The sequence below is a fragment of the Colletotrichum phormii genome, assembly GCF_030913505.1.
Source record: "Colletotrichum phormii strain CBS 102054 chromosome Unknown BDP81scaffold_10, whole genome shotgun sequence".
Lineage (NCBI taxonomy): Eukaryota > Fungi > Ascomycota > Sordariomycetes > Glomerellales > Glomerellaceae > Colletotrichum > Colletotrichum phormii.
Genome location: NW_026851452.1, coordinates 1,208,953 through 1,234,033, shown reverse-complemented (window position 1 = coordinate 1,234,033; position 25,081 = coordinate 1,208,953). Strand labels below are relative to the sequence as shown.

At 55.2% G+C, this 25,081-nt stretch overlaps 4 protein-coding genes and 1 non-coding gene across 5 annotated transcripts; all 5 read right to left on the bottom strand.

Moving 5' to 3' along the window:
• Window positions 1-223: 223 nt before the first annotated feature.
• Window positions 224-1,566, bottom strand: BDP81DRAFT_374672 (WSC domain-containing protein; the record flags this gene model as incomplete). The annotated part of the gene is made up of 2 exons (XM_060586699.1): window positions 641-1,566; window positions 224-595 (listed from the first exon to the last, which is right to left on the bottom strand). The coding sequence occupies exons 1-2, from the start codon at window positions 1,436-1,438 to the stop codon at window positions 224-226; spliced, it is 1,170 nt and encodes a 389-aa protein (XP_060445381.1). The 5' UTR covers window positions 1,439-1,566.
• A 1,502-nt stretch (window positions 1,567-3,068) lies between these two features.
• Window positions 3,069-4,709, bottom strand: BDP81DRAFT_319814 (hard surface induced protein 3; the record flags this gene model as incomplete). Its single annotated transcript, XM_060584471.1, has 2 exons — window positions 3,069-4,369; window positions 4,442-4,709. The coding sequence occupies 2 exons, from the start codon at window positions 4,707-4,709 to the stop codon at window positions 3,069-3,071; spliced, it is 1,569 nt and encodes a 522-aa protein (XP_060445380.1).
• Window positions 4,710-5,522: 813 nt separating this feature from the next.
• Window positions 5,523-5,637, bottom strand: BDP81DRAFT_t171. The gene has a single exon. It is a non-coding gene; the product is annotated as a tRNA-Leu (tRNA).
• A 542-nt stretch (window positions 5,638-6,179) lies between these two features.
• On the bottom strand, window positions 6,180-9,597 carry BDP81DRAFT_428315 (uncharacterized protein). The gene is made up of 2 exons (XM_060590412.1): window positions 9,396-9,597; window positions 6,180-9,309 (listed from the first exon to the last, which is right to left on the bottom strand). Exon 2 carries the CDS (start codon window positions 9,096-9,098, stop codon window positions 6,540-6,542), a length of 2,559 nt encoding a protein of 852 aa, XP_060445379.1. The 5' UTR covers window positions 9,099-9,309; window positions 9,396-9,597; the 3' UTR covers window positions 6,180-6,539.
• A 5,554-nt stretch (window positions 9,598-15,151) lies between these two features.
• BDP81DRAFT_319790 (uncharacterized protein) lies at window positions 15,152-17,039 on the bottom strand (the record flags this gene model as incomplete). The annotated part of the gene is made up of 2 exons (XM_060584467.1): window positions 15,152-16,296; window positions 16,523-17,039. 2 exons carry the CDS (start codon window positions 17,037-17,039, stop codon window positions 15,152-15,154), a joined length of 1,662 nt encoding a protein of 553 aa, XP_060445378.1.
• Window positions 17,040-25,081: the final 8,042 nt, after the last annotated feature.

Below are 25,081 nucleotides of genomic sequence, written 5' to 3'. Positions count from 1 at the left end.
GTGATCCGGGATGATACAGCTTGGTCAGAAGCCTTCAGACAAGCTGCCGGGCTGTTTTCGAGTTCAAACTTGCGGCAACGAACGCGAGAAGTTCAAACAGCGTCTACCTCGATCATCAACTGAGGTATCACCAGGGAATGAGTCTTTCATCACTATGAGCTGCGGCGTGGTCTTTCAGAGCAATCATACATATGGAATTACATAAACAGGGGTCAGCTAAACATCATACACGCGGACAAGCTTGCGTCTTCAAAAAGTCAACCCGGACCTCCTTCTCCCCTCCCAAAGCAAGATCAAAGCTCGTGCTCCAGCCGCTCGTCGCAAGCTGCACCTGCGCCTGGAAGAGCGCGTATCCACTCTCCTCGTCGCCCGTCGCCACGAGCTCGACGCTCTCGACGTCGAGCCTCCTGTGAATCGCCTCGGAACGCCGCACGAGACGCACAACGTCCATTGTCACGGGGTCCGCCGCGCGCTCCTTGAGCACCGCAGCAGTCACGGTGAAGGTGCGCTCGTTATTCACGCTCGTCCGGTTGACGCACGAGGAGGCTTCTTGGTAGACCAGCGAGTCGTCTAGCGGGAACCCGCTGCCGTTGTTCTTGTACACGGATGTAGCGTTGCTCGAGGGCGTCGTCAGGTGGACAAGGAAGCTGCTTATACCGCTCGCTGCGCTGATGGCCGTCTCGAACTGGTACCATGCGAACGTCTCGCCCCAGAGGCCGTACGTGGCGCCCCCATCGTCGAGCGTCGCGGGGACGACGGCGGAACCCTCGCCTCCTCGGTCTGCAAAGCTCAGATGGACGGCCAAATCGCCCGTGTCCCGCCCCGCCCCCTCCGTCGTTCTCACGCGCACCCAGCCGCTGAACGCAAGGCTCCCATTGCCGCTCAGGGCCAGCGTGACGTAGGGCTTTATATCGACGGGCTCGACGGGCTCCGTCAACTGCACCGCCGACGGCACGGTGTCAATCATGCGCGTAAAGACGTCGGCGCACGCCGTCCTGAACCCGTTCTTGGTACACCCCAGGTCCCTGATCGTCTTGTTCCCGTCCGACGAGAAGATGTGCTTGTCCGAGTTGAGCGTCTCGTTCCGCCCGACCACCAACGGGTTTGACGTATTCCCCCGGACGTACTCGGTCGCGATCCGGTTATCAAAGTCGTCAAACGTACTATCAAACTTGGTCACCGTGTCCGGGCTCGGATCGAGACCCGTAATGTGCGGGTTATTCCGGCTATGCACGCCGCCGAGAGTATGTCCGCACGCCACGAGCGAAATCATCTCTCCCTGGCTGAACCCGGCTTTCGCAAACGTCGCCAGCGTCGTGTTAATCGGCGTCTGCGGCTCCGGCACGCCCGCGGGGCCCGCCACCGTAGCGTCCACCCGGCCCGCGCGGAAGGGCATCCTCGCACCGCCGCAGCCCGCGTTGGCGACGACGACGCTCATGGCGAGCAAATCGGCCGCGGAGGCGCGGATCGAGTAGAGGTTGCTGAAGAAGTTGAAGGTGTTGTTGAAGGCCGCGCCGCCGTTCTCGGCGCGGCCGACCTCGAACCAGATGGAGCCGTCTAGGCCGCCCGTTCCCGCGGCGGCGTCGGTGGTGGCGACGTCGTGGAAGGCGGTGCGGATCCACTCGGCGGCGAACTGGCGGCCGGCTATGTTGCCGCCAAAGGAGCATGGGGTCACGCCTGGAGAGTGTGTGTTTGTGTTAGATAGAGTAGAGAGTGTATTACGGGGGGAACAAGAGGGGGCCTTGGCGTATATCACGAACCTTCGACGAAGCCCCTGCTGCGGTATCCCGTCTGCAACGAGAGGATGTCTTCAATCTCGTCGTACTTTGAAGGCCAGACGTACGCGGCTCCCACGCCATGCGACAGCGCGGCGATGCCGCCGATGACGGGAACGACAAGTCCACCGCCTCTCATTGTCGGGGCAGGTTCCAAGTGTTACCTCGAAACGAGCGTTTTGATCAAAGGAGAAGGAAAGTTAATTAATAAAAAAAACGAGAGAACGATGGCAGGCATCCCAGGAAGTAAACCCACGTCGCACGCGCGAGATTTGTACCGGATGTTCCTTTATAAATCCCCATCACCGCATTGGACCCTTTGCGGTTTTTGCCCAGGGTGTCTCTTTTTTTATTGACTCCATTACGTGGAAGAGGGTCAATTGGTTTTCCTTCCCACTCGGGGAACGTTTTTTTTTTTTTTTTTTTGAGAGAGAGAGACTCCAGTATCGCCAAGACGTCAAAGAAACGGATCTACTTCGTACTGCATCGGATCCCTGGCCCAATGGAGCATCTCTGCCCGGACTCGTGGGTTCTGTTGGCGGCGCGGCAACGAATTGTCTGCAGTGCGAGATGCAGGTTCCAAAAAAACCCTCGCAGCTGAAAAGGTGTGGATAACGTCTGATAACTATTAACTAGTCTGTAGACTCGGCCGAGTCGGTCCTAGTTTCATCGTTCATGGCATCAGAGGCACCTTTGCCCCCAGAGGATAGGAGAGGAAGGCGAATAACCTTGAATCAGAGAACCCGGGATACGAGTGTGGGAGGATAGACCCGCGCGGAATGGCCGACAAACTGGCGGTATTATCAGATGTAAAAAATAAAAAAAAGTTATCTGATCGAACAGGGGGGGCTGTAATGTTAAACGTCCCCGCTACCTAGGCTCTTGCATTGTGGGGGGAGCAAAGCGCGGCCGCGAGTTGAGGGATTGAAGAAACGGGTAGGTACGTGATCCGGCTTGGCTTCATGATGGAGGACCTGTTGAGTCCATTTCGATCTTTCTGCTGTTTCTTCGTTCACGAGCGGGTGGTTGATGATAAAGGTAGGATTCCCATTCCTCTTCGACGGGGATGATGATGTGACTTTACGTTTCTATGAAGAGTGAACCTAACTCTCAGAGCTCGGATTTCTTATATTAAATTATTAGTTATATCTCAGAATGCAACGCTACTTCGCAGCATGACCCACTCACAACTACAACAACTCCTATTACCATGTCCCATCCTCGTCACAGGCCCCCCAGGCCCAACGATGGAAGTGCAACATCACTCCAACGTAGGTGGTCAAACACACATCTCTATCTCCCCTTATCAATCAACTTCCCCTCAAACCAAGCCGCAAACTTGACCGCGTTGGCATCCAAATACCTCTGCGTAAAGTCCGCCACGCACACCACGCCAGGCACGAAGAAACACGTCGCCAACAGCACCCCAAACGTAAACTGCCCGCTCGTCTCCGCCCCCGACAACCCCGTGAAGAACCGCACGAGGTGCCACCCGTACAGCCACAGCAGCGAGCCGTGGACGAGGTACAGCGCGTACGAGATGCGGCCCAGATACTGAATCACCCGGTTCGTGAAGAGCGGCTGCAGGAACGGGGCCCGGTCGACAGAGAAGACGAGCCAAGCGGACGCGAGCGGAATCCAGAGGTACTCGCCCTCGCCGTAGCGCTCCGGCGTGATGTCAACGAGCGTCTTGTACCCCGGCGAGAGGCCCGCCGTACCGGTGCCCTTTGGGTACGAGAGGAGCCAGAGCGCGCCAAGGAAGGAGAGGGTGCCGAGGAGCTTTTTGGATAGGCTGTAGGTTGGAGATGATGTGAGGGAGAAGCTTAACCTGGCGAAGCGGCCCTGTGGTCCAGGGACTGCTGCTGCCGTGTACGGTAGGGTGTCCCCCAGGGCGGGCAGCCAGTAGAAGTGCAGGTTCGCGAGGAGGAGCCCGGCGAGGAAGAGGAAGTACTGCCAGTAGTTGAAGTAGAGGGTGTACGCCACGAGGAAGACGTTCATGAGGAGCCTGACCCGCGTTCGCAACCTCGAAAAGGCGACGTGCGCGAGGAAGATGACCAGGGAGCAGTCAAACTCGATCGGTATCGTCCAGAGCGTAGGCTCGTACGGATATCCCTCGCCCCTCTGCAAGTTCCTCCCGAACGGATCCGACAGCCCGATGAGGTTCATCGCCCAGTCCCAGAGCTGATCATAGATGCGATCGAACTTTGGTGGCCGCAGCGCCGGCACGGCCACGCCCGACGTCGGGATCTCGAACCAGCCGAAATACGAAATCCACGCAATCACAAACGTCGTCACCGCGGGCGGGAGGAACAGGCGAATGTGCCGCCTAAAAGCCGACGATGCGGCCGCGGTGGCGAACTCGGCCGTCTTGTGCTGGCCGAGGAGCTTCAGGGGCTTGTAGCTCAGCGCAAAGCCGGAGATGACGAAGAAGACGCAGACGGACCAGAACCCGGAGATGACGAGGCGGATGATGGGCAGCTGGATGAACATGGGGTTGTCGTCGCTCATGAAGCCGCGGTGGATGTTCATGTTGGCTGTGACGAGGGACCAGTGGTGGCAGACGACGAAGAAGGCGGCTACGCCGCGGAGACCGTCTGTCATTGGGGGAGTTTCTTGTCAGTATTTGCTTTCATGACACCGGAAGACGATTTGGGGCAGAAACTTACCGAGCCATGCTGTGGGATGAAGTGGTTTCTGGACAGCGTTCGGATCCGAGGCCTTGAGGAAGCTTGGTATCAAGGCGTGGAAGACATTTCTGGGATATCGTAACCACACAGGCAACTGCCGCGCTCGAACATGTGTCCGAGGAACAACGGTATTGAAGTCGTCGTCGTGATCCACCAGCGGGATCTCCTCCTCTGCTTCATAGGCTTCCTTGCTCGGGGTGTCGAGGTCCAATGGGTCGATCCCCTCATCGTCATATGCGTTTGGCATGTGTCTCAAGTGGCAGTCGGCCTGTGATGCCATAGCATCACTCTCGATATCTCCAGACATGGCCTACGTTGTCCTCGGTCCTGCCAAGAAATTGAAGCTGCCGCGGGATGATTGTCCTTTTGGATCGACAGGAGAGAGAGAGAGAGAGAGAGAGAGAGAGAGAGAGGGAGTGGGAAACTAAGTATCGGCAAGCCATATGAACATGACCGGGCCGACACCACAACTTAAACCAGGCCGAAAGGGCAGTGCAGCGATTCATCGTGCCGCCATCGTTGCTCGTTTCCAAGTCTCCAACTCTGTCCTCTCGATACCCGATCTGAACAAGACCAGCCGGGCAAGGCTAGCGGTTTCCGCCAAGATCGTCGGCCTCTGGGACGAATCCGACGTCAATGAGGTCGTTCGTGAGGACGCATTGCGGATAGGATCGAAAGTCACGCGTGGAAGTGAGACAATTCGGCCAAGATCTCGCTCCTCGTGCCGGGAATTATGTGCAGGCGTCTCGGATATTGGCTGGCTTGGTGTCACCCAAGAAATGACGTAAGCTCCGTTTGCATCTATTCCGATGCATGTCGTCAACACGGCGAAGTCAGACTCCCGGAAAGGCGCTGCTGACAACTACGTATGTATGAGGGAATAAAACGAACATGAGCGCACCTTCTTCATCGTGCACGGCTTGAAAGGCGACGAGTACAAGCATTCCACGGGCACATGCTCCCCGCCACATTCATGGCTCTATGTTACATAAAACCGAAAGAAAAAAAAAAGGATGAGATTTGCTAGAAGACATGGATGACACTGCTTAAAAATGCAAAATGATAACTGTGAGATTCGAACTCACGCCTCTTGCGAGACCAGAATACTCATCCGTTGGACGGATGAAGCTTAGTAAGCTTGAGTCTGGCGCCTTAGACCGCTCGGCCAAGTTACCTTGTTGATCCTTCCGCCCAAAACAGCGTTGATGTAGGGCGGACGGTGATCGCCCCCACCTCCAACGATCCTACATGCCCACGCCAAACGTCAACGTCGAACCTCAAAGCTGACGCACGATGGTAGCGTTCGCACTCTCTGATGAACATTGGGTTGACTTCATTTGGTCTTTGACGTTTTTCAGTTGGTAATCCATTTCAAGTCGCAAACTGTGAACCCGAGTTGCTATAAATAAAGCATCAAAACGGATGATCAGTGGCGGTCCACATTCACACACACTCCAGCCGTAGCTTGTATTTTATCAGTATTCAAGCCTACGTACCACTAAACACCGTCGACCACCTTAGATTTCACTATAGATACACATTGAAGCCATGCTAGATTGTTTTTGAGATTGTTTTTGAGAGAGCTTTCAGGTTGGTTGTCAACCTGGACCATTCGAGGGAAGATCAAAAGCAGATTGAGCGAACAGCTGGTCCTTTAGTCCTGTGTATGTTTTGCTAGGACCGTATGTTGAGGTTTTCGATAAGGCATAGGACTAAACGGACTAAATGGAATCATGGTATCTTTGATAAGAAGTTTGGGATTTTGATAACTCTGGGATGTCTGAGAAACCACTGCCTGTTGAATGAACGTCGTGCATACGGTAAGTAAGTAGTCTGCTCTTTGCTACTTATATAACTTTAGGGGGTCCTGATACAGGAATGCTCCTTAGCATTGAACTTGATTCGAAACGCTTTGGCAGATGGAACTGCTTTCTTCCAGTAGTCGGACAGAGCAGTCGCGAGGCCGAGAGACCTTTGTAATCATCGTCATGGGCCAAACATGGTTTTGTATCAAGGGTGTGTCCATGCCGCCAACCACTTTGCCAAATTTCACTTTTTGCTTGGTTTCTCATCGCCTCTACTTCCACAGCCCAGCAACGAGGACCTCCTCCCCGCCAGCTCCCCGAATCGACCTGGCCTTCACATACGCCGTCATCCTATCCCCCCCTTCCTCCCCGGCAGACCCAGCCGGAGCCGCAGCAGCCACCGCACACTTCGGGACGTTGAGGTACATCAAATACGGCCCGTCGCCCGCACTCTGCCCATGGCCCTCGGCCTCCCCGCCAACAGACTCCCGATACGCCCTCCTCATCCAACCCTCCACCTCCGCAAAGGACGTCGGCGCACGCGTCGCGGGGCCAGAGACAGCGAGCCAGGAGATGGTAGAGTGCACCAGCGTCCCCGACACCAGAACATGGCCAACCCGTCTATAAAAAGGAGCATCAACCGAAGGCGCCAGGTCCGAGGACCGGTACTCGACAGACGACGAAGGCACCTTTGCAAGACCGAGGTGAGCATGCCACTCGACCCCAGCCTGGCGGGGCAGCTCCTCGACCTCAACGGAGAAGAAGGGCGGAACGGGACCCTCGGCCTCTCCGTCGTCCCCGCCTCCGTCGGCCGTCACGACGGACGACCAATCCGGGAGCTTCTGCGCCGCCGCCGCGTCCTCGCCGAGAGACATGTACGCCGGGTTAAACTTGCGATCCCACAAATCGGGCCCGCTTGCGTCGTTGTCTCCGTCCTCGTCTTCGTCGCGCTGGTGAACTGCTTTCCACGCGGCCGCGGCGAGTTGGTTTTGCCGTCTCGCATCTGCCTCCTCTGGCGTGCGCGGGAAGTATGCCACCGCGCTGGTCCAGAGCTGCACCTTCATCTCGGTGGCGATGCGCCAGAGGTGCTGAAGCGACAGTGTAATTTGCATCTCCAGCTTACCCTCCTGCTCCGTGGGTAAGATCATGCTCGCCGGGACGAGCGGGATCTGGCCTGCGATTGTCACTCCTCTGATACCGGCGTGTACCGTATCTTGACCGCCGCCCCTCAGGGGTACATCGATGGCCTGGCTGTAGGGGCCAATGTTGGCAGGCGCCCAGTACGATCTCGACTGCACGTGGAGTCCATTCCGTTCACGAGTCTCCAACGCCGGTTTTATTGTCAGGTGAATGTTGATGGCACCTCCGGCCTGTAGTTCGCCACAAGAAATGGTTACTCTGGACGGAGGATTGGGGTGCTGGAACAGTTTACTGTAGATCTTGTTGATGGCTGGGAAATCCGACATGGACTGCAAGACGATGATGGTATTGGTGATGGCCGTAGTGGGCAGCGGCGGAGAGTGTTCAGCAAGACGCTTCTGGATGTGCTGTACTATCCCCTCCGTCTGCTGCTCGACAGACGAGCCCTGGCCCGATCCCGCTTGAGCACCAAAGGACCAGTGGATATCGTCCGATCGAGATCTCGGCAGCACCGGTGTCTTGTCATCATGCTGGGTGAAGCCATTGACGGATGATGATGAGTCCGATACTGACAACTGGCCACCCCGAGCCGTGGGCAGTGACTCCAGAATAGACTGAAACCGGGGATCCAAGGCATCAGGCACCCGGGGCGGGGAGCAGCCTTCTCCCGTGCCCGCGTCAGGGACTCGCTTTTCTCGGACACTCGCCCCCTGAAAGCTCAACCACGACGTCCCGCCGCCCTCCCTTATGGTCCGCCTGCCGGACTCCGGCACCTCAATGGCCCTTTTGAACAGGCCGGGCGGGCCATCCAACACGAGCGTCTCGAACTCGCCCCCCTCGCCAATAACGGCACCCTCGGCGGCGCCAAACCGTCTGAGAGCACGCTTCACGCGCGACGCGCCCGCGATGCTGCTCACCTTCTCCCACAAGAAGTCGTCATCAAGCCCCGCGCTCGCGACCTTGATGATCCTCGCGTCGAGGCCGGCGGCCGCCATGTCGTGGAGCAGCTGGGCGTCTTCGACGGCGCCCGGAACCACCGGGGGCAGCACGGGATACTTCCACAGGTACGCCAGCGGCGTGAGGCCCAGGCGTAGCGCGACGGATTCCACGCGCGTCCGCTGGTACGTGGACAGGATGGCTCCCGCACAGAGAGCGTTGGCCTCTGGGTGGTTCGTCATGACGGTGCGGAGGAGCGGCACCATGCTTTCCGTCTCATCCGCGTCTCCGTCACCGTCACCGTCACCATTACCCGACGGTACGGCATGAGAGTCGTAGTCTCTGCCCTCGTACTTGGCACCGCCGTAGATGGGCTGGCGGTAGAGTGGCAAGCCGGTGGCGTCCGCGTAAAGGGGTATGGCCTGGTGGCCGACGGTCTGGTACATGAAACTATTCAAGTCGGCCTCGTCGTCGGCCCCTTTACCAGCCTCCTCCACCGTCTCCTCGGGCCTCTCTTCCTCTCCCGTAGACTGATCTGATAGCTGAACATCCTTCACGTGATCCCCCGTGGGCTTGTAAATGACGGTTGCTGGGGCCGAGCGCGTGGCGTCGGAGCCGGCGCTGACGGAGGCGGAGGGGAAGAGATTAGCGAGTGCCACGAGTCGGTGCCCGTTCCTCTGGCAGTGCAAGGCGGAGAAGAAACTGTCCTTACCGCCCGAGACCAGGGCAATGACATTGAGCTGTTCGGATGACATGGCAGGCAGACTTCAGCCTGGCGTCCAACGTTATGCAGGCGGACGGTAGGACTGGGGACTGGGGTTTGGGGGGGCTCGGGCGAGTACGTCTGTCCGTGTGTCTCTACGGATATATGTGTGCCTTGTGCCCGTGATCCGTGCTGTGCAGCGTGTAATTTTCTGTGCAGGCCCTCGCGATGGCGTATGCGTCCGGTCATAAAGCGTGGGAAGCCTTTGTGCACAGAGTCAATGGTCCGGAATTGACGGGCCCGGTCTGGGTCTTGCGCACCACGGAGGTATGGCGGGATGGGGACTGACAGATTCGTCTAGACCTCAAGGGGACCCTTGAATGACTAGGAGCTCCGTCTTCGGGACGTCGCGAGGCCGGGACTGCGGATAGAGGGCGATGAGTGATGAAGTGGTTTGATTCTTTGAGGTGGCACAAGACCGAGTCAGTGAGGAACCCGGTACGACGTTTTGATTTCTGACCGTGGAGGGGGAAGGAGGGGAACGCTCTCAGAAGGAAAGGAAAAAAAGGAAACCCCCCCCCCCCCCAAAAAAAAAAACCAGGCCCACTGGCCGTAGGTTCGAAATGGTGCCCAATACGGAAATCAAGAGAAAACGGTTCAACTGGCGATGAAAAAGTCAAGCATAATATACGGTACCTGCATCATTCACAACTTCACAGCATTTGCACCTTCTCCGCCGATAGAATGCCCCATTCTACGTGAGGAATGGAAGTAGCAATTCCTTCCATTGCATGGGTTCGCGGTGTGGGTAGTGGTCAACCGTCAAGATGCTCCCAACCTCTTATCGAATCATTCCCTGGTACGGTAGGTATCCGTACGCATACGGAGACACAAGCAAGACAAGGTGAAGTGAGGTGAGGTACCCGCCAAAACAGCACGGCAGCTGGATGCAATAGAAGCTATGGAGACTCTGCCCTCCAGTCGTTCCTTGCAGCGATTTCCTTCCATCGATATCCGACTGGCCGGCCTCAACTCCTTCTTTGCCCATCAGTGGATGTTTTCCCAGGGACCCCTGGGGGAAGGGGGGGGGGGGGAACATACGGTACGGAGTACAGTACCACATTACAAACACGACTGTTGCATGATAGAATGCCGTTACGACGACGACTGGGGAATATCCATTCTCATACCTACAGATACTCCTTGGCTAGTCCTGGGCTGTCTGTCTGGGTTACGCTCGGCTCATGGGCGGGGGTTGGCGAAAAAAAAAAAGGTGGTAATTTGATATTTGGTAGTCGGGGGCCCCGGTCAGTTAGTTCCGCGCCGCTGGGGACTCGGGACTGGTGGACAACGGGTGGGGTTCTTTTCGGGGGGGCCTTGAAGGACATTCCAAAACCTGGTCCGCATCCCGGGGGCCCGGCCGTCTCGAACGCCTCGGTTCCCAGGATGAGGGAATCCCTTCAGCTTGTCAAACTCCGCCAGTCCTGTTAGGTCCTAGGGGACCTAATTCTGGCGTTGAATTTCTTGAAGCCTTGAAGGGGCTCCTTGGGGTCGCGGGCGGCGACGGGCCTGTAGATTAGCGGGACTGCCGTTGTATGCCTGTGCCTGAAGAATTCCCTTCAACCTCTTTTCAGAGTTCCTCTCCTCCCAGTGCTCCCACTCAGTCTCCAGTCTCCCGAGTCCCCCTCCACCTCGAGTCGAGTCGAGTCCCCCTCTGAAAAGATAACCCTCGTTCGGGCGGGCCGCCCCAAGATTGCGCTGGAGTTGTTGCTGGAGTTCGCTTCATGCCTCATGGGCTGATGTGCGGCTTGCCCCCCTCCAAGGCCCCTCCAGTCAACCTTACACCGCCAGCCCCTCGTCCATGACTTCCATGTGGAATTCTAGAAAAGCTCGACTCGCGAGCGACTCGCTTAAGACAAAGTGAGAGCCTGAGAGGGCAATCGGGAGAGGGGGGGGAGAAAGAGGCAATGGACGGCTTGCGGGTTTCAATGGAACATGTACATCGAAACTGGGGCGCCGGCACAAGGACGTTGAATACCCGGGATGCCCGCCTCGCTCTAGGGCAGCGTGAATTACATGACTATCAAGTTGCGCCAAAGAGTCCAGCCCATGGATGATGGTGATGGGCCGCTATCATTTCGTGAGGTATCATCCACCCGGGGAAACTGTCAAAGACGAGTTAGGACTTCATTGTCAAGTCACCTGTCCACCGTCTAATTCCACCAAAAGTCCTTGATCATCGCCGTCATGTCCATCGAGTGTCCATCCCCAAGCCCGCTACTCACTACGGATATCACATCAGCAAAGAGCTATCCGAATTCCGTGGTAATACTACTCCGTATACGGAGTACGATCACGGTTCAAGCACCATCCCCCATCAAGCAAAACCTACCCGTCAAACTCTCGTGGCAAGAAAGAAGAAAAAAAAGGTCCGAGACGCTACGACTATCCGTTAGACCCTGTTGATGAAGCCTAGTCCAAAGGCCCAGTCCATCAAATCTCAATGTGCAAGCCTGATCAAATCCACCGCCCCCCGCCATTCATAAGGAAAACCTGGCAGAGCTTGGAGCCTTGACCAGCAGGAAATGGATATCGAGGTATCAGAATTTTCACTCATTATCGATCCAGGCCGGCCAGAGTCGAAGATGCGGAATGAGGTGAGGAGACCCAGACAAGCCCATCTGGGATTTGCTCGAGCTCAGACCATCCTCATGAAGCGGTGAGAGAGATCAAATCACCAGTCTATTCGTACAACTCTCGTCACATCTCGTTCCAAACTAAACCGTCGCTTTGCCATCCTTTTTTAATTTACTGTTCCATCGCGCGGGGGGACCAGTAAGATGAACAAGAGCCAATAGTCACCACCAACACGGGTTTGCTATTTCACACATCCGTGCCCCCCCCCCCCCCCCCCCATCATCCATGTAACATACGCTATGTGACTGACTACGTACGAGGTACAGCTTGCTCGAACTGCTCCGTGCAAGAAACCAAGCATTAGCAAGGAAGTAAAAAGAGATCCAACGTGCCAATATCGAATTAATCGATTTGGAAAACAAGGCCAGGCCTGAACTTCCTGAAGGATGCAGCGCGTGGTACGAAAGTAACGGAGCTAGTGGGTGGCTTGGCTACGGTAAAAGCGCAAGATTGACTTTCTGCTTTCCCGCGTCGTTAGTCAGGTACACGAGCCACGTTGCATGGCCCCCAAAAAGATGATCGCTTCGATACGGATGTTAATACTGGAAAGTTAACTGAACCAACGGTGAACTTGACTCTTCCAAAGAGCCGGGCACCGACCGGGCAGGCAAGCCATCAAGCAGGTACGGAGCAGGTATCCGTAGATTGTTGTCCGCAGATAGGCAGGCCCAGCCGGTAAAGCTTGTGGTAGAAGCTGTATTGTGTAACGGACGGTGGTAGTCAAGGGTTTGACTCGATGTTGGCAATATCCGCATCGAACCAACCCGAACGAAAAGCTCAATATCCCAGGCTTTTCTCGTATCGGCGCAGCCAGCGTCTTTGGCAGCTCGCTACTCTTCTGTACGGAGTATACGACCATGCAATGCATCATTGCTGACAAAACAGGCTGACGTACGTTTCTCCTACGACTCGCGGCCTCTATTAATTACAACTTACAAGAACCGTCAAGAGCTTTTCTTGGGTGTGTTTGCCATTTTAGCACCCCGTGCCGTACCATCGAACCAGAATAGAGAAGAAGTTTCGACTCCTCCCCGTCATATACAATTAATTGCCTTGTTTTCTGAAGGCAAAAAAAAAAGATCAACCCACCTTACCGTCCGACATCACATCACATCACCCCGCCATGCAAAGAAGAAAGTAAAATGGATGTGACAGAGATGCGAATTAGAGTAAACTTCGTAATCCGAAATATATTGGCCGTCGATGGCATGATTGCGGTGAGGTAGGTATAGTTAGGCTTCCGCTTTTGCTACATACCTTTACCTTGTACATCTGTGTTGTCACACCAGTACTGTGACTTCCTCATCATCAGGCAAATGCATCCGTTCCCTCCAATCCGTCGTTTTTCCCTCTCAGAATCGGGTAGTAATACCTAGCACTGCATCGGTTTTCCCCGAATTCTTCATAGTCCTGACTAGGCAAACGACATCCGGACGGGCTTACCGAACCCGCCGGGAAACCGCCCATGTCAAATGTCACCCTAAGAAAGAGTCTTGACTCTTGAGAGAGTGTAGAAATGGGGAAAACGAGACCGTTACAGCCGGACCTCAGTCCGCGACCGAGAGAGAGAGAGAATGGAGCCCAAAGACGCGAACCACCTCACCAAAAACCGCTTTTTTTGCTTTGCCCCTCAATTCCTGAGGTACTGTAGTCCGCGGCAGGCTGACAGTGTGATGACTCAAACCCACGCCTTTAGTCAGTCAGTCAGTCAGTCAGTCAGTCAGTCAGTCACTCACTCACTCACACACCCGCGACGTGCCGCGATCCTTCTTCTGGATAGTCAGAGCCTAGGCAGGTTCCCAAGAGAAAATAGTGAGACCAACACCCGTGACCCAACAAAGAAGCAAAGAAAAAAAAAAACGTCACTTCAAATGCCGTCCGCCGTTGAAGGGGGGCTTCACGGGGCGGCGCATTGGATCGTTTCGGGTACTGCCAGGTGGACTTTTTTTCTTACGATCGGTTAAGGCTGCAGCGCTAACACAGGCCTACCTAGGTGTAAGTCGACCCGTCGGTTAAGACCTGCAGCTCGCGAGACAAGACAAAATGCCTAAGAAAAGACTAGATAAAAGGAAAGAAAGACGGAAGGAATGGGATCGGGGAAGACTTGTCAAGAAAAAGAAACAAAAAAAAACATCCGATTGGACTTCCCGATGGAAAAACAATGCATGACGGCATCCGGGCTGGAACCCGGTTCATGTCTTGAAAAAAGTTGAACCCATGTCTGGGAATGTTGCCGTCAAGCCCCCATCGATCGATGAACTAAGAACATTGTTCAGCCCGAGTCAGATGACACACAAGAGCGAAGGCAAGCACTTAGGGAGACATGATCGCAAGAAGATTGAGCAACAAATGTTTTTTTGGCAGCGCGTAAAAGTGTTATCTTTTTTTTGTGGTGTGTTCAGAAATGTGTTTGTGTGTGTACAGGTTTACAAAGTTGTTTTTTTGCGGCGAAAAGAAAAAGATCCATCTTCTGTTTGTCCGATGATGTGTGACCTGCACTCCAAGCATCCCCCCCCTCCTCCTCCTCCTCCTCCGCCTCGCCTCTCTCACACTGGTTTGGATCCGCAACCAACAAGATAAGAGCTCAAACGAGAAGAATCCCAACTCGATGGTGAAAAAAGTAAACACATGAAGGCGACGAACCCGAAGACAGGAAACCTCCCAAGAGAGGTGCCCGAGCGTCGGGTTGCCGCGCACAAGAAGAAGAAATGTTCCCATGTTCCCAAATGCGATGCTGGCTGCCGGCCTCCGAACATGCTGGAGAGATTACAACGAGCGTAGAGAAAAGTACGCTTTGGCCGCTGCCAAAAAATTGGATGTTGAGTCTTGGGCTGTGTCTCTGTGTCTTCCCTTTGCTCTGTCTCCGGGGAGGAAAAAAAAAACAAAACCAAACGAATAAACAATCATGCTGCTGCTGTGTGTCTGTTTGAAACAAAGTCCGCCGTTACACGCCGTTGTCCTGGTTCCGGATAGCTCTTGCCTTTGCCATTGCGTTCTTGAACTTTTGGTGGTGATCATCAATGCTGCCCTTGAAACAACGCATCCCTCCGACGCTGACCATTTTCCGAGACCTGGAGGGAGTCGGCGAGTCTGGCGTCGCAAATACTGATACAGTGGAAGACAATGCGTTGGTGAGAAAATGCCCAAACCCGCTTGCACTTTTCGCGTGTGGCCCTTCCCGAGGCGGACCATCTTCTGGTGGTTCATGATGGTCCTCCTGTGGAAGGGCGCCCTGTGTGACCCTAGTGACCTTATCCGCGTAAAACATAGCGGGGCTGGCCTGAGAAGGAAAAAAAATCAAAAAAGAAGTTGTCGTCATCAACGTCGTGTCGGGCATCATCGAGAGCAACTATTGATCGCTGTCGATGCTGAAATTGAATGCGAAAAAAACAAGTCACTCATGACGGTTTAGTCAGAGCGCTTGCGCTTCTTCTTGCTGTTCTCATCTTCCGAGGAGAGCTCGCTGGCGCTTCCAGGAATCTCAGAGGCAACCTGGAAGAGAACCTTGCCAAGAGTGTGATAGTCTTCAGGGTGGCCCATCATGCCGTGGTCAAAGGAGTGAACGCCTGAGTCGTCGAGCTCCATGACGATGGCGCCGCTGCCGTGGGTTCTGGCGTGCTGGGACAGGTTGTCACTGCGGGAGAACTTCTTGCCGCACTCATGGCACTCGAAAGGCTTCTCGCCGGTGTGAAGGGAGCGGTAGTGACGCTTCAGGTGCTCCTGGCGGCGGAAGCGGCGGTTGCAGAGCTCGCAGACGAAAGTCTTGGAGGGGTCCTCGGTGAGGGACTGCTTGCGGCCGCGGCGGTTGACGGGAGCCGGGAGAGGCGCCGAGTTGGACTCGGAGTCAGAAGAGCTGTTGGCCTCGGAAGCGGGGGCCTGGCTGTTGGAACGCTGCTCGCTGCTGGCAGCCTGGGAAGCTCCAGAAGCGGTGTTCATGCTGGGCGCAGACTCGTTGGCCTCCTTCTTGACAACCTTGCGACGCTTGACCTGGTGGCAGTCGTTGTCGGAGCAGGACGAGGAAGGGCTGGGAAGGCAGGCAGGTGCAGAGAAATCAGCCTCGTCAAAGTTGAACTCCTCGCCGATGAAGCTGGCGTGGCCGAGGGAGACGACGCTGGAGCCGGTGCAGGCGCGAGGGCGACGGACCTCAGCAGAGTGGGCGTCGCCGAGGTTGACGAGACCGTTGACAAAGTCGTCCTCTGACTCCAAATCACTCAGGTCCTCAAATGCGGGAAGGCCGTGCTGGAAGGCAGGGTGGAAGTCAAAAGTCGGTTGAGAGGGGGCTGAGGTAGGGGTCTTGGCAGAAACTTCACTCCTGAGCTCCTCACCGAGGGTGTATGCAGGGAACTCGGGGGCCAAAGTCGGGTTGGAGGTGTTGGGTGCGGCAGCGACAGTGAGATTGCGAGGATCGCAAAAGTCGAGATCCTGTTCGGAGGTGACAGACCTGGCGTACGGTGAGGGAGAGGGAGAAAGTGAAGGGCAAGATGCGGTGGACAGGAGGTCGCTAGTGTTGGTGTTAAGCGAGGGGACCTGGGCTGCTTGGTTTTGGAGGTAGACTGCCAAATTAAGTTAGCCTCCGAAAAACGTCCCTCAGGAAATCCCACGAAGTGCCCCGCCAAACTTGCTTCCGGCAACCACCACCCAGGCCGTTGGGAATGGGCTCAAAAACCCGCCGAGGCCCATGCAGCGCAAAAGTGTATTGATTGCAATGCGAAAGCAAGAAAAGCAGCGCAAATCGGGACGGAACGGGATGGAATTGCCCGCGTTATGATTGCAACTTACCAGGTGTCATCGGGGGTGACCCGCAGCTGCTCCAGTCCACGGTGTGGTTCTCAGGCACTTCCAGCGTCTCCTTGAAACCCTCCATGCCGTCGATGCCCTCCAAACCGGAGAACATGGGGTTCATCGGTGTCTGGAGGAGATCGTAGCTGGCGTTAGGGCTGCTGATGGCGCTGCCGCAGGTCGACAGCGGCGGCGTTGACGGGAAGTAGAGGCCATCGTCGCAAATCTCCGTCTCGAGCATGATAGCGGGCTTGTGGCTCATGGGTTGGGGAGATGCCATCGGCGTCATGTTCGCGGGTCCATTGCTGTACAGCGTGGGACCCATGGGCTGCGAGCAGGACGAGTTGGGGCGCGAGTAGATGGGCGTTGAAGGCAGAGTTGGGACCATGGGGTACATGGGCATGTGCTGGGACATGGTGGGCTGCTGCGAGAAGTGACCACGGTGCCTTGAGGTGTCGAGCTTCTGTTCGGGGCGGTAGTAGAGGAAGGGAGCTTGTCCCATTGTCTGTGCCGTCATCATGGTGGCGTCCATTGTGATGCGTCTATTCGATGATCAGTTCCTAGCCTCTTCCGTATTTTGTTCTCTTATTGCTCATTCGGGACGCACCAGACAAAGTTTGTCGTGTTGAGCTGTGTGTGTTGGTCGGCGGGTTGTTCGAGGCCGTCTTTACTGATTAGTCGTATAATGCGTGGTGTAGTGTAGTGTAGTGTAGTGTAGTCGATGTTGTATACTTTCAGGTTCTTTCGAACTGAGTGATGGGCAGTTGGCCTAATGACGGTGGATTTCGGTTTCTTCTGTGTGAAGGATAGGACGACGGGTCGTTGGTGGACAATGACCGTCAGAGCGTTTGGTGACTCGATGAGTGAAAGTGTGGGTTTGTCTTAGTTGTACATGGAACTCGTCTGGAGTGTTTCTCTGTCTCTTCTCTATTCTCGGAAGTTGTCGTTGGAAGATCGAAAAGGTATGATAGAGTTGAACTGGCTTGGTGTATTATGTGCTCCAAGACGGTTGATGGATACTGAGTTGTTGGTGTTGTTTAAAGGAAGGACGGGATGGTTCGAGCAGGTCGAAGTGTTTCCCAAATGTCGAGTCTCAAAAGAAGGAAGAACCGAGAGGTCATAAGAAGAAAAGATCACAGCGCAAAGTAGCCCAACGGAGTGTCGATCATGAAATAGCGAGAGTGAAATGAACGTGGGTGGTGAAGGGGGATAAGTAGAAAAGAGACCAAGATCAACCGACTGGCGCAAGATAAAAGTCGTCGATAGGCCGATGGTACAGGACACTGAGTACCAAGCCAAGTGGCAGACCCGACCAGACCATCCCAGACCCTAGCGCACCTTCGAGTAGACGGACCCTCGTCCTCGAACCCCCGTCCTCGAACCCCCGTCCCCTCGTCTCCTCTCTCTCTCTCACTCGTCTTCACTCTCCACGCAGGCATGTCTCACCCACACAAGTCGACCGGGGCCAGGGGTAGACGAGTACGTATCTTGTGGATCCGAAGTACGTAGACGACCCGGCTAGGGTGTGTCGGGATACGTACCGGGATCCCACCTCTGTCTCCTAGCGCATGGACTCGGAAGGGGGATAGAAGTGTGGGTGGACCGCCACCCTCGTTGGATAGTGGGTGGATTTGAGAATATGGGTGGATGGATGAGCGACGGCGGCGACGGACCAGGAACAGGAACACCAGGCGAACGAGACGGTGTCATGAGTGGGTCCTGTCTGTATGCCCTCTGCATGTCTGGCTCTGGGGCCAAGCGGAAACATCAGATGGATGGTGCAGTGGTGCTGGTGGGTTTTGGTGCTTTGGCCCTACCGCACCGGATGATGAGTTGTGTCGTTTTGTGGGTGGCATGCTGTGTGTGGGTGGGCTGGGACGAGAGGATGGCGCAGCCACCAGGTCAATTCTAATTCTGGATGGGCAAAACGCAGGTACGGTACGCAGTGAGGAGAACGGATATTCGTATGGACACACCGTCCAGACAACCCAAGAGCTCCGTTCTCCGTTCTCTGTTCCTCGCCCAGGCTTGTCAGGGCATCTTGTGCCCAGAAAGCGACGAAACGGACGAGACGAGACGAGATGGACTATCAAGCCTCGCTCGGATGTGCCGCAATCTGAAGGATACTTGACAGCCTGCCTGTTCTTGTGTGTGCTAGGGTATCCTTTTTGCTCCTCTTTGCTGCTGGAGCTGGTCTGTTTGAAGTACCCGAGGACGAGAATCCTCTGGCTGACTGGCTGCGTATCCGTACTGTAGGTACCTAGTTTACTGGGTGCCAACAGACGCACACATACGACATCTTGCAGGAACACGCCGGCCTCGATGCCGTCAGGGCTTTTGCATTTTCTGCCTTTCAGATGAAATAAACCATACTTTCTGCAGGAAACATCAAACCAAACTCATTCAGGCTCTTGGCCGGAACTGCGGCTGACGTTTCCCTCGAGCAATCCTCACTTGAAGCGCAGAGAGATAGAGAGAGCCCTGACCAGCCGTCATGTTGCTCTCAGACAACTACGGCAACCAAGCCAACGCTGGCAGATGGCGTTGACGGCGGCCATGAACGGGCGTCGCGGGAGCACCTGAACCTGAGCACAGAGCAGCACTATACACGACTATTGTATGCCGCCGTACATGAGAGTGCCATCAGCCGTTTGTTCGTGATTAGATGCCCAGCCCATAGTCCGTTATGCCCTGAATACGGAAAGGCAGATAGGTACTTGGTCGTAGTACCGACCAGGCCGAAGTACAGCCAACTAGCCACAGCGGCTTCTCAATCGTTGTAGTCAGGCACCAAGTGATACAACCGGGGAAAGAATATGCTGAGGGTAGTTTTAATCGGGCTTCCACCAACAGAGTATGCAAGATGAGACAGGTTCGAGATACTTCAGTGATGAGTGAGCAAAGAATGCGTCGAGGTAACTCAGCAGAGCTGCATAAACCCGAGGACCATGTACTCGTTGATAGGACGGCAAATCGAGGCACAAGTGGATAGCGCCTGTCGATAGACACATCGCCGTCCACACAACTAGCACAATTGGCTTCCTCGATTGGCACTCGCCATCTCAGCCCAGTCTGGCGCGCGTCCGACCACACTCTCAGGCACCATCATTCGCTGGATGAACCCTCTGTCGACAGTCACACATGCAGACACACTCATGCTGCACGCCAGTCGTATCGCTCGTTGTGCTAGCACACCCGCAGCAAACCATGGCCGAAACGCGCATGCAAGGTACCAGACCAGCGAACACTGGAGGGCGTTGCGCCGCCTGCTGTTGATCACTTGAGAGGTTGCGTCTAGTAGCCGTCGTTGTAGCAGCGGCAATGGCGATGCTGATAGAAACCAGCGCGAACGGCAACCATGGAAAATGTCAGCTTGTTTCCTTTGCAAGCCAAACGTCAACTGCCGTTCGTCTCCTGGATCACGGTGGCTCTTTTGATGCCCCAGTAAGTTTCGCGGTTCGTGGGAGCATTCGTAATCCATTTTCATGCTTCAGAGCGGCTGAGCAAAGCTGTGCATGTCTGAACTCCCCCGACAGGCGACTATGACTGCTCCGAAGTGCTCGAAACGCGGAGCATCGCGGCAATTGCTGGGCTGCCCGAGCAGCATTGACTTTGACAGCTAGGGTAGCCAGCGGGTCACCGTTCATCATTCATGCCAGAGCCGCAGAGATGAACGGAGCCTGTCAATTGTCATTGAGCTGGGAAGACAGTGGGCTTGAGCGGGTAGGTAGTATTGCAAGCGCAGCTCTGGGAAAGCCGTGTGTGGCTCGTCCATTCGATGTCGTCAGGCACATAATTGCTGCGTTATTGGAGTATATTCGAGGTCCCGGCTTTCTAAGAATAAAAGCCCACAGCTATCAGAATGTTAATTCGTCCAAGTATTGATTTGATTGTGAAATTGGCCCTGGCGGAGGCCGCACACCCACTTATCCTCGTTGTGCGCCGCGTCTCCTCTTTCGGAGGCCACCGTCTTCTTCTGAAGTTTTGTACGGATAAGCCCTTGGATTCCTCAAGTGGGAACCAAAGCCAACGGCATGCGAGGGGGCCACTGGTTGGTGGCCCCCCGTTCGTAGCACAACTTGATTTCTTGGAAGCGGCGAACATGTGAGTGTGCTCGAATAATGTCGATGCATACGGGCGTCGTATTCAGCTCGCCAACGCGCCAGTAAGCCCTCTCGGGCCAGCTATGCAAGCCTCTCGTCTGGTGGGTACCGTAGTTGTGCAGGAACACGAAACGCACAAAGGATGTGTGATGGAGACGAGGCCGGGCCATTCAGAACGCTGAACAGGCGCACCTTTGGCGACCCCCTGCCAGACCTCTAGGGTAACGAGTCTAACGATAACATCTGCCGTGAGGTGCCATCCACCACTAGGCGTCTGTTCAGTGCCGCTTGGCATATCAGTGGTCGATTTGAGCGTCCGTCACACGTTTGCTATCGCCAGTCAACGACCCCGCGTCGCGCTTTGAAGTTTTTGGTTGTGGCTTTACGGCATCGCGTTGGCTAGCGATGACGCAGCCGCCACTAGCAAGAGTTTCTCGCGCGCCTGGACTCTCACGGATCCATATCACCTCGTGAGTCTTGGTTTGGCGGATATGTTGACGGGCGTTGTTTCTGGTTTCGACTTGTTCTCCATTCTTTCACGCGTCTGTCTGCTGAGTCGAGCCGGCGCGGGGGGCGTTGGATTGCTGACTGCGTCACTTGACCACGACCCCGCCAAAGCCGAGTTGAGTCGTCTCGACAGATCTAGCATGCCAATTCTGGACTGGCCGTCCCGGTTGGTCCAGCAGCTTGGTGACGGCTAAGTATCAACCCTGACACCCCTGGCATTGTCGGCGGATTGGCGGGAGCCTCTCGAGTCTTGGGAGTCTCGGGTGCCTCGACATGCTCGAATCGTGAAGAGTGGACAGTACAGACAGGCCGTCCAAGGTTGCGATGGCTGGGACTAAGCAAGCCTCATGAGTGGCCCGCGGCCCGCGGCTGATGATCATGACGGGACAGGGCAGGGAGCCCGATATTGATGGTGAAGCAAACCAACGAAGCCAGTGGATTCATGATGCTGTCGACTTTGGCACGGACGGTGGGCGACAAAGTGACATCCGATCTTTTCAGGTCCGAGTTGGCAATCGGACCCTGGGAGGATGGAAAGTTAGATTGAAAAGAGCGAAAAGATTGTCGCCACCACGTCGCGGCGAGGAGGCCCATGCAGCAAGCAGTCTAGTTGAGGCAGTGCTCGGCGTGCATGTCGTCAAGTAAGGTGTGTAAGGCATGGACTATTGAGGCACCACGGAACCACGGGCATGTATGTATGTACTGCGTACGCAGCATCCGGAGCTGAGATGGGGTTCGGTAGGGCAATGTTTAAATCCATGAGAATAATGACTGCGGGCTAAGGCACAGGGCGGACGGAATCGCCTGTTCGGATGAAGTGGAAAGAACGGTGTTGCTTTCTCTTTCCATCTTTCGGCAGACCATTAGATACCTGATTAAGGTAAAGTACTTTAGTACACCTAACACCAAGTTGTCAACTCGAGGCAGGTACGGATGCTCAGACTCAAGCAACACGCCACGTGACGACTTGATCTGATGGGATGGGGAGTCTGGGACGGGAAGGAGGACTCGATGTCACCGACCGCTCAAGCCTCAAACACCAACCTGAATGTCACAGGTGACAGGCAACCTTGAAGGCCTCGCACGCCGCATGGTTGGAAAAGGAAGGCACCAGGCCAAGGATGTGTCTGCAGGTGCAGGTGCAGATGCAGATGCAGTTGCCAACTGCGGCCAACCTAGAGAAGGCATAGTTGAGATGGATCCAACTTCTTCCATTGCCAACCCGAAAATTCTCAAAACCCAGGTACCAAGTTCCTTCCTGCCCACTTGCCTTCTTTTCCCAAGTTTCCATCGAGTGTTCTTAGGTAAGGCGGCAGGGGGGTCAAGGAAAGCTGCTGCCGTTGGGATTTTGGGAACGGGAGCCCCGTTGGTCAGTCCCGTCTCCATTGGATCCATGATGCGGGAAAAAGCAAACATTCGGCTGTGAGAAGGCGCTCCCGAGTCCCCGTTCTCCCACCTACCTACCTTACCTCATGCAGCAAGCTCTTCTTCCAGGACCTAGGAAGGTAGGTACTGCGTAAAGTACCTTGGAAATGGCTCTCGTCCTTTTCCCGTCTGATCCTACCTACAGACCTGTGGTTGTACATAGGTGTCAGCCGTGTCATGACTAACACAGTCTCGATTCCTCTTCTGAGAGCTGCGTCTAACTGTGCGCAAGGACATTTCCTTCATTTTCATGGGCCGAGACTCCCGTATCCGCAGTCGATGCGGGTGATGATACCATCAGCCAGGCAAGACCTTACCTCAGCGGTCATCTTGCAGCTTGATGCATGCGATAGGCCCTCGACAAGAAACGCAGCAACGTCTAGATTCAGATGGCCACCTTACTTACAACTTACTTTACCCAGGTCCACTCTCCGCCGCCCATCGTCCACCGTCCACCATGACATCGAACGAACTCGTCTCGCATTAGACGCATGGAGCCCGCCTTACGTACGCACTCGTTTCTGAATAAGGCATTCTACTATGTTTCTTTGGTGTATACCTTGCCGCCTGCTTGAACCTCCATACTGATCCATGGTACGTGTGCGCCGTGCCCCGACTCTGACCACCTCCACCACCAAAAATTTGACATGAAAAAAGTTTTCTCTCAGAGAAGAAAAATGGTTGCTGTACCTTACAGGAAACGCAGATGCAAGGAACACCGCAAGATGCAGCGAGTCTGCGTACATGAGGCACGACCAGCACTTTTACCCCTCATTCGTCCTCATCCTCCCTTGCACCACCCCGCTTCATCCTCACCACACCCTCACGATACTCGGGTACGGGTAGATGGTCGGACGGTACACACCGTGACACCCTAAGCCAATGACTAAGAAATCCCCCGCAACCCGTCACTGTTCGGATCCATGTCGCACCAGTTCTTGCCTTATCGATTGATACTACTATCCTTGACGTCCATCTCACTTGCAAGCCTGGAAAAGACGCCGCCACGATGCTCCGTACAAACGTCGCCTTTATGCCGGGACACCAGGTTCAGCCTGTTGAACTTGATGCTCGCAGGGACAGCGTTCCGAGAGACTTGGGCTCAGCCAGGCTCGTGGAAGTCTGCGGCGCACCAGCTCCAGGCATTCCTGTCAGTGGCTCGATCCCTGAACGCTGCCATACGGCGGATATGCCACACTCTATCCTACACTTATGGTGGACAAGGTGCATACGTCAACTCCACGGCCGTCTCGTCTCGTCCAGATCACAGATCCATCCGCCCGGACCTCGCAATCTGGTATGTCAGAGGCAACCGACGGGAACGCAGTCTGTATCGGTACAATCCAGCCTACGCGAAAGCTGGGTTGTGCAGTGACGGCATGCTGGGTAGTTTTCGACTTTGCGGACCAACAGCAACTAGCACCAACCGCACCAAAGCATATCAAAGGTCTATTCGGCCAATAGCCATTGGCTTACGGATATAGCCTCCAACAGCGAGCAAACAGATTTTGCTTCGTCTACTGTGTTGCTCCCCAACACCTGCCTCTTCGATCAAGCCTTCTGGCTCCTTGAGAAGTGACCGGTCACTCGGGGCGCTGCGCCGCTCCAAGTCCTGGCTACAATGTGGAACAGAGCGTTGTTTGCAACGGCCCAACCAACTCAGCCAAGCCGACTGTTTTCTTTCACGTGTCTCCATCCACCACCCAACCGTCTGTCTCAAAGGTATCCGCATCTCTTTGTTCGTCCGCCAATCCCGCACGTTCTAACGGCTTGGACTGTCCTCTCCGTTGCTTTTTACCTTTCCGAATGGGGCGACCAGGTTGGAAGCAAGCTGAGTTGGCTGACGCCAAAGTTCAGCCGGCAGCTCAAAAGTCGCGTAACGAGAGTCCGGTTTCCATACTGCTGTCGGCTAGACCCGCAGAGTCAGGTTCCAACTACAGACGATTCAGCCTTGAGAAGCGAAGACTTTCAGGAATACCTATTCATCGTTATCGCCATTGCCTTTTCAGCTTCAGGCAACTCCAAAGTCTCGACTACGGAACGGCCTTCTTTCCACTAGTCTTCTAGCTGAGACGTTAGCTCTCTGCATAAAATTGCACCAGAGGACCTCCGGCACCAATGGTGCATTAGTTCTGTGGTTCTGTTGTTTGCTCCATGATCCATCCTGCTGCCACTGGCCGATGGGTGGATGATGCACGCACAATGGGTCAAACAGCTGCGCCGCCGCAGCACAAAGCGGGCACAAACCGGCTCGATCCCGTGGCTTGCACCATTGACGACCGACTCGACTTGATTCTGGCCTTATCATCGCTCTGTGTGGTCCAGGTCTTTGCCCATGCAACCATGCATAGGGCCCAGGTCTCTCTCGCAGCGGAGACTGCATACATTATCAGCACATCTTCCGGTGCACGTCGGTGTCGAAGCGGGCTATGCTAGGCATTATGTTGCATAACTCGTATGCACCACCGGCGCTGTGTCCCTATTTGGGCATCTTATCATGATCGGTCTCTCGCACGCAGATCAT

Coding starts and splice junctions, on each gene's coding strand:
- BDP81DRAFT_428315 (XM_060590412.1), bottom strand. CDS start 9,098: ATGTCATCCGAACAGCTCAATGTCATTGCCCTGGTCTCGGGCGGTAAG.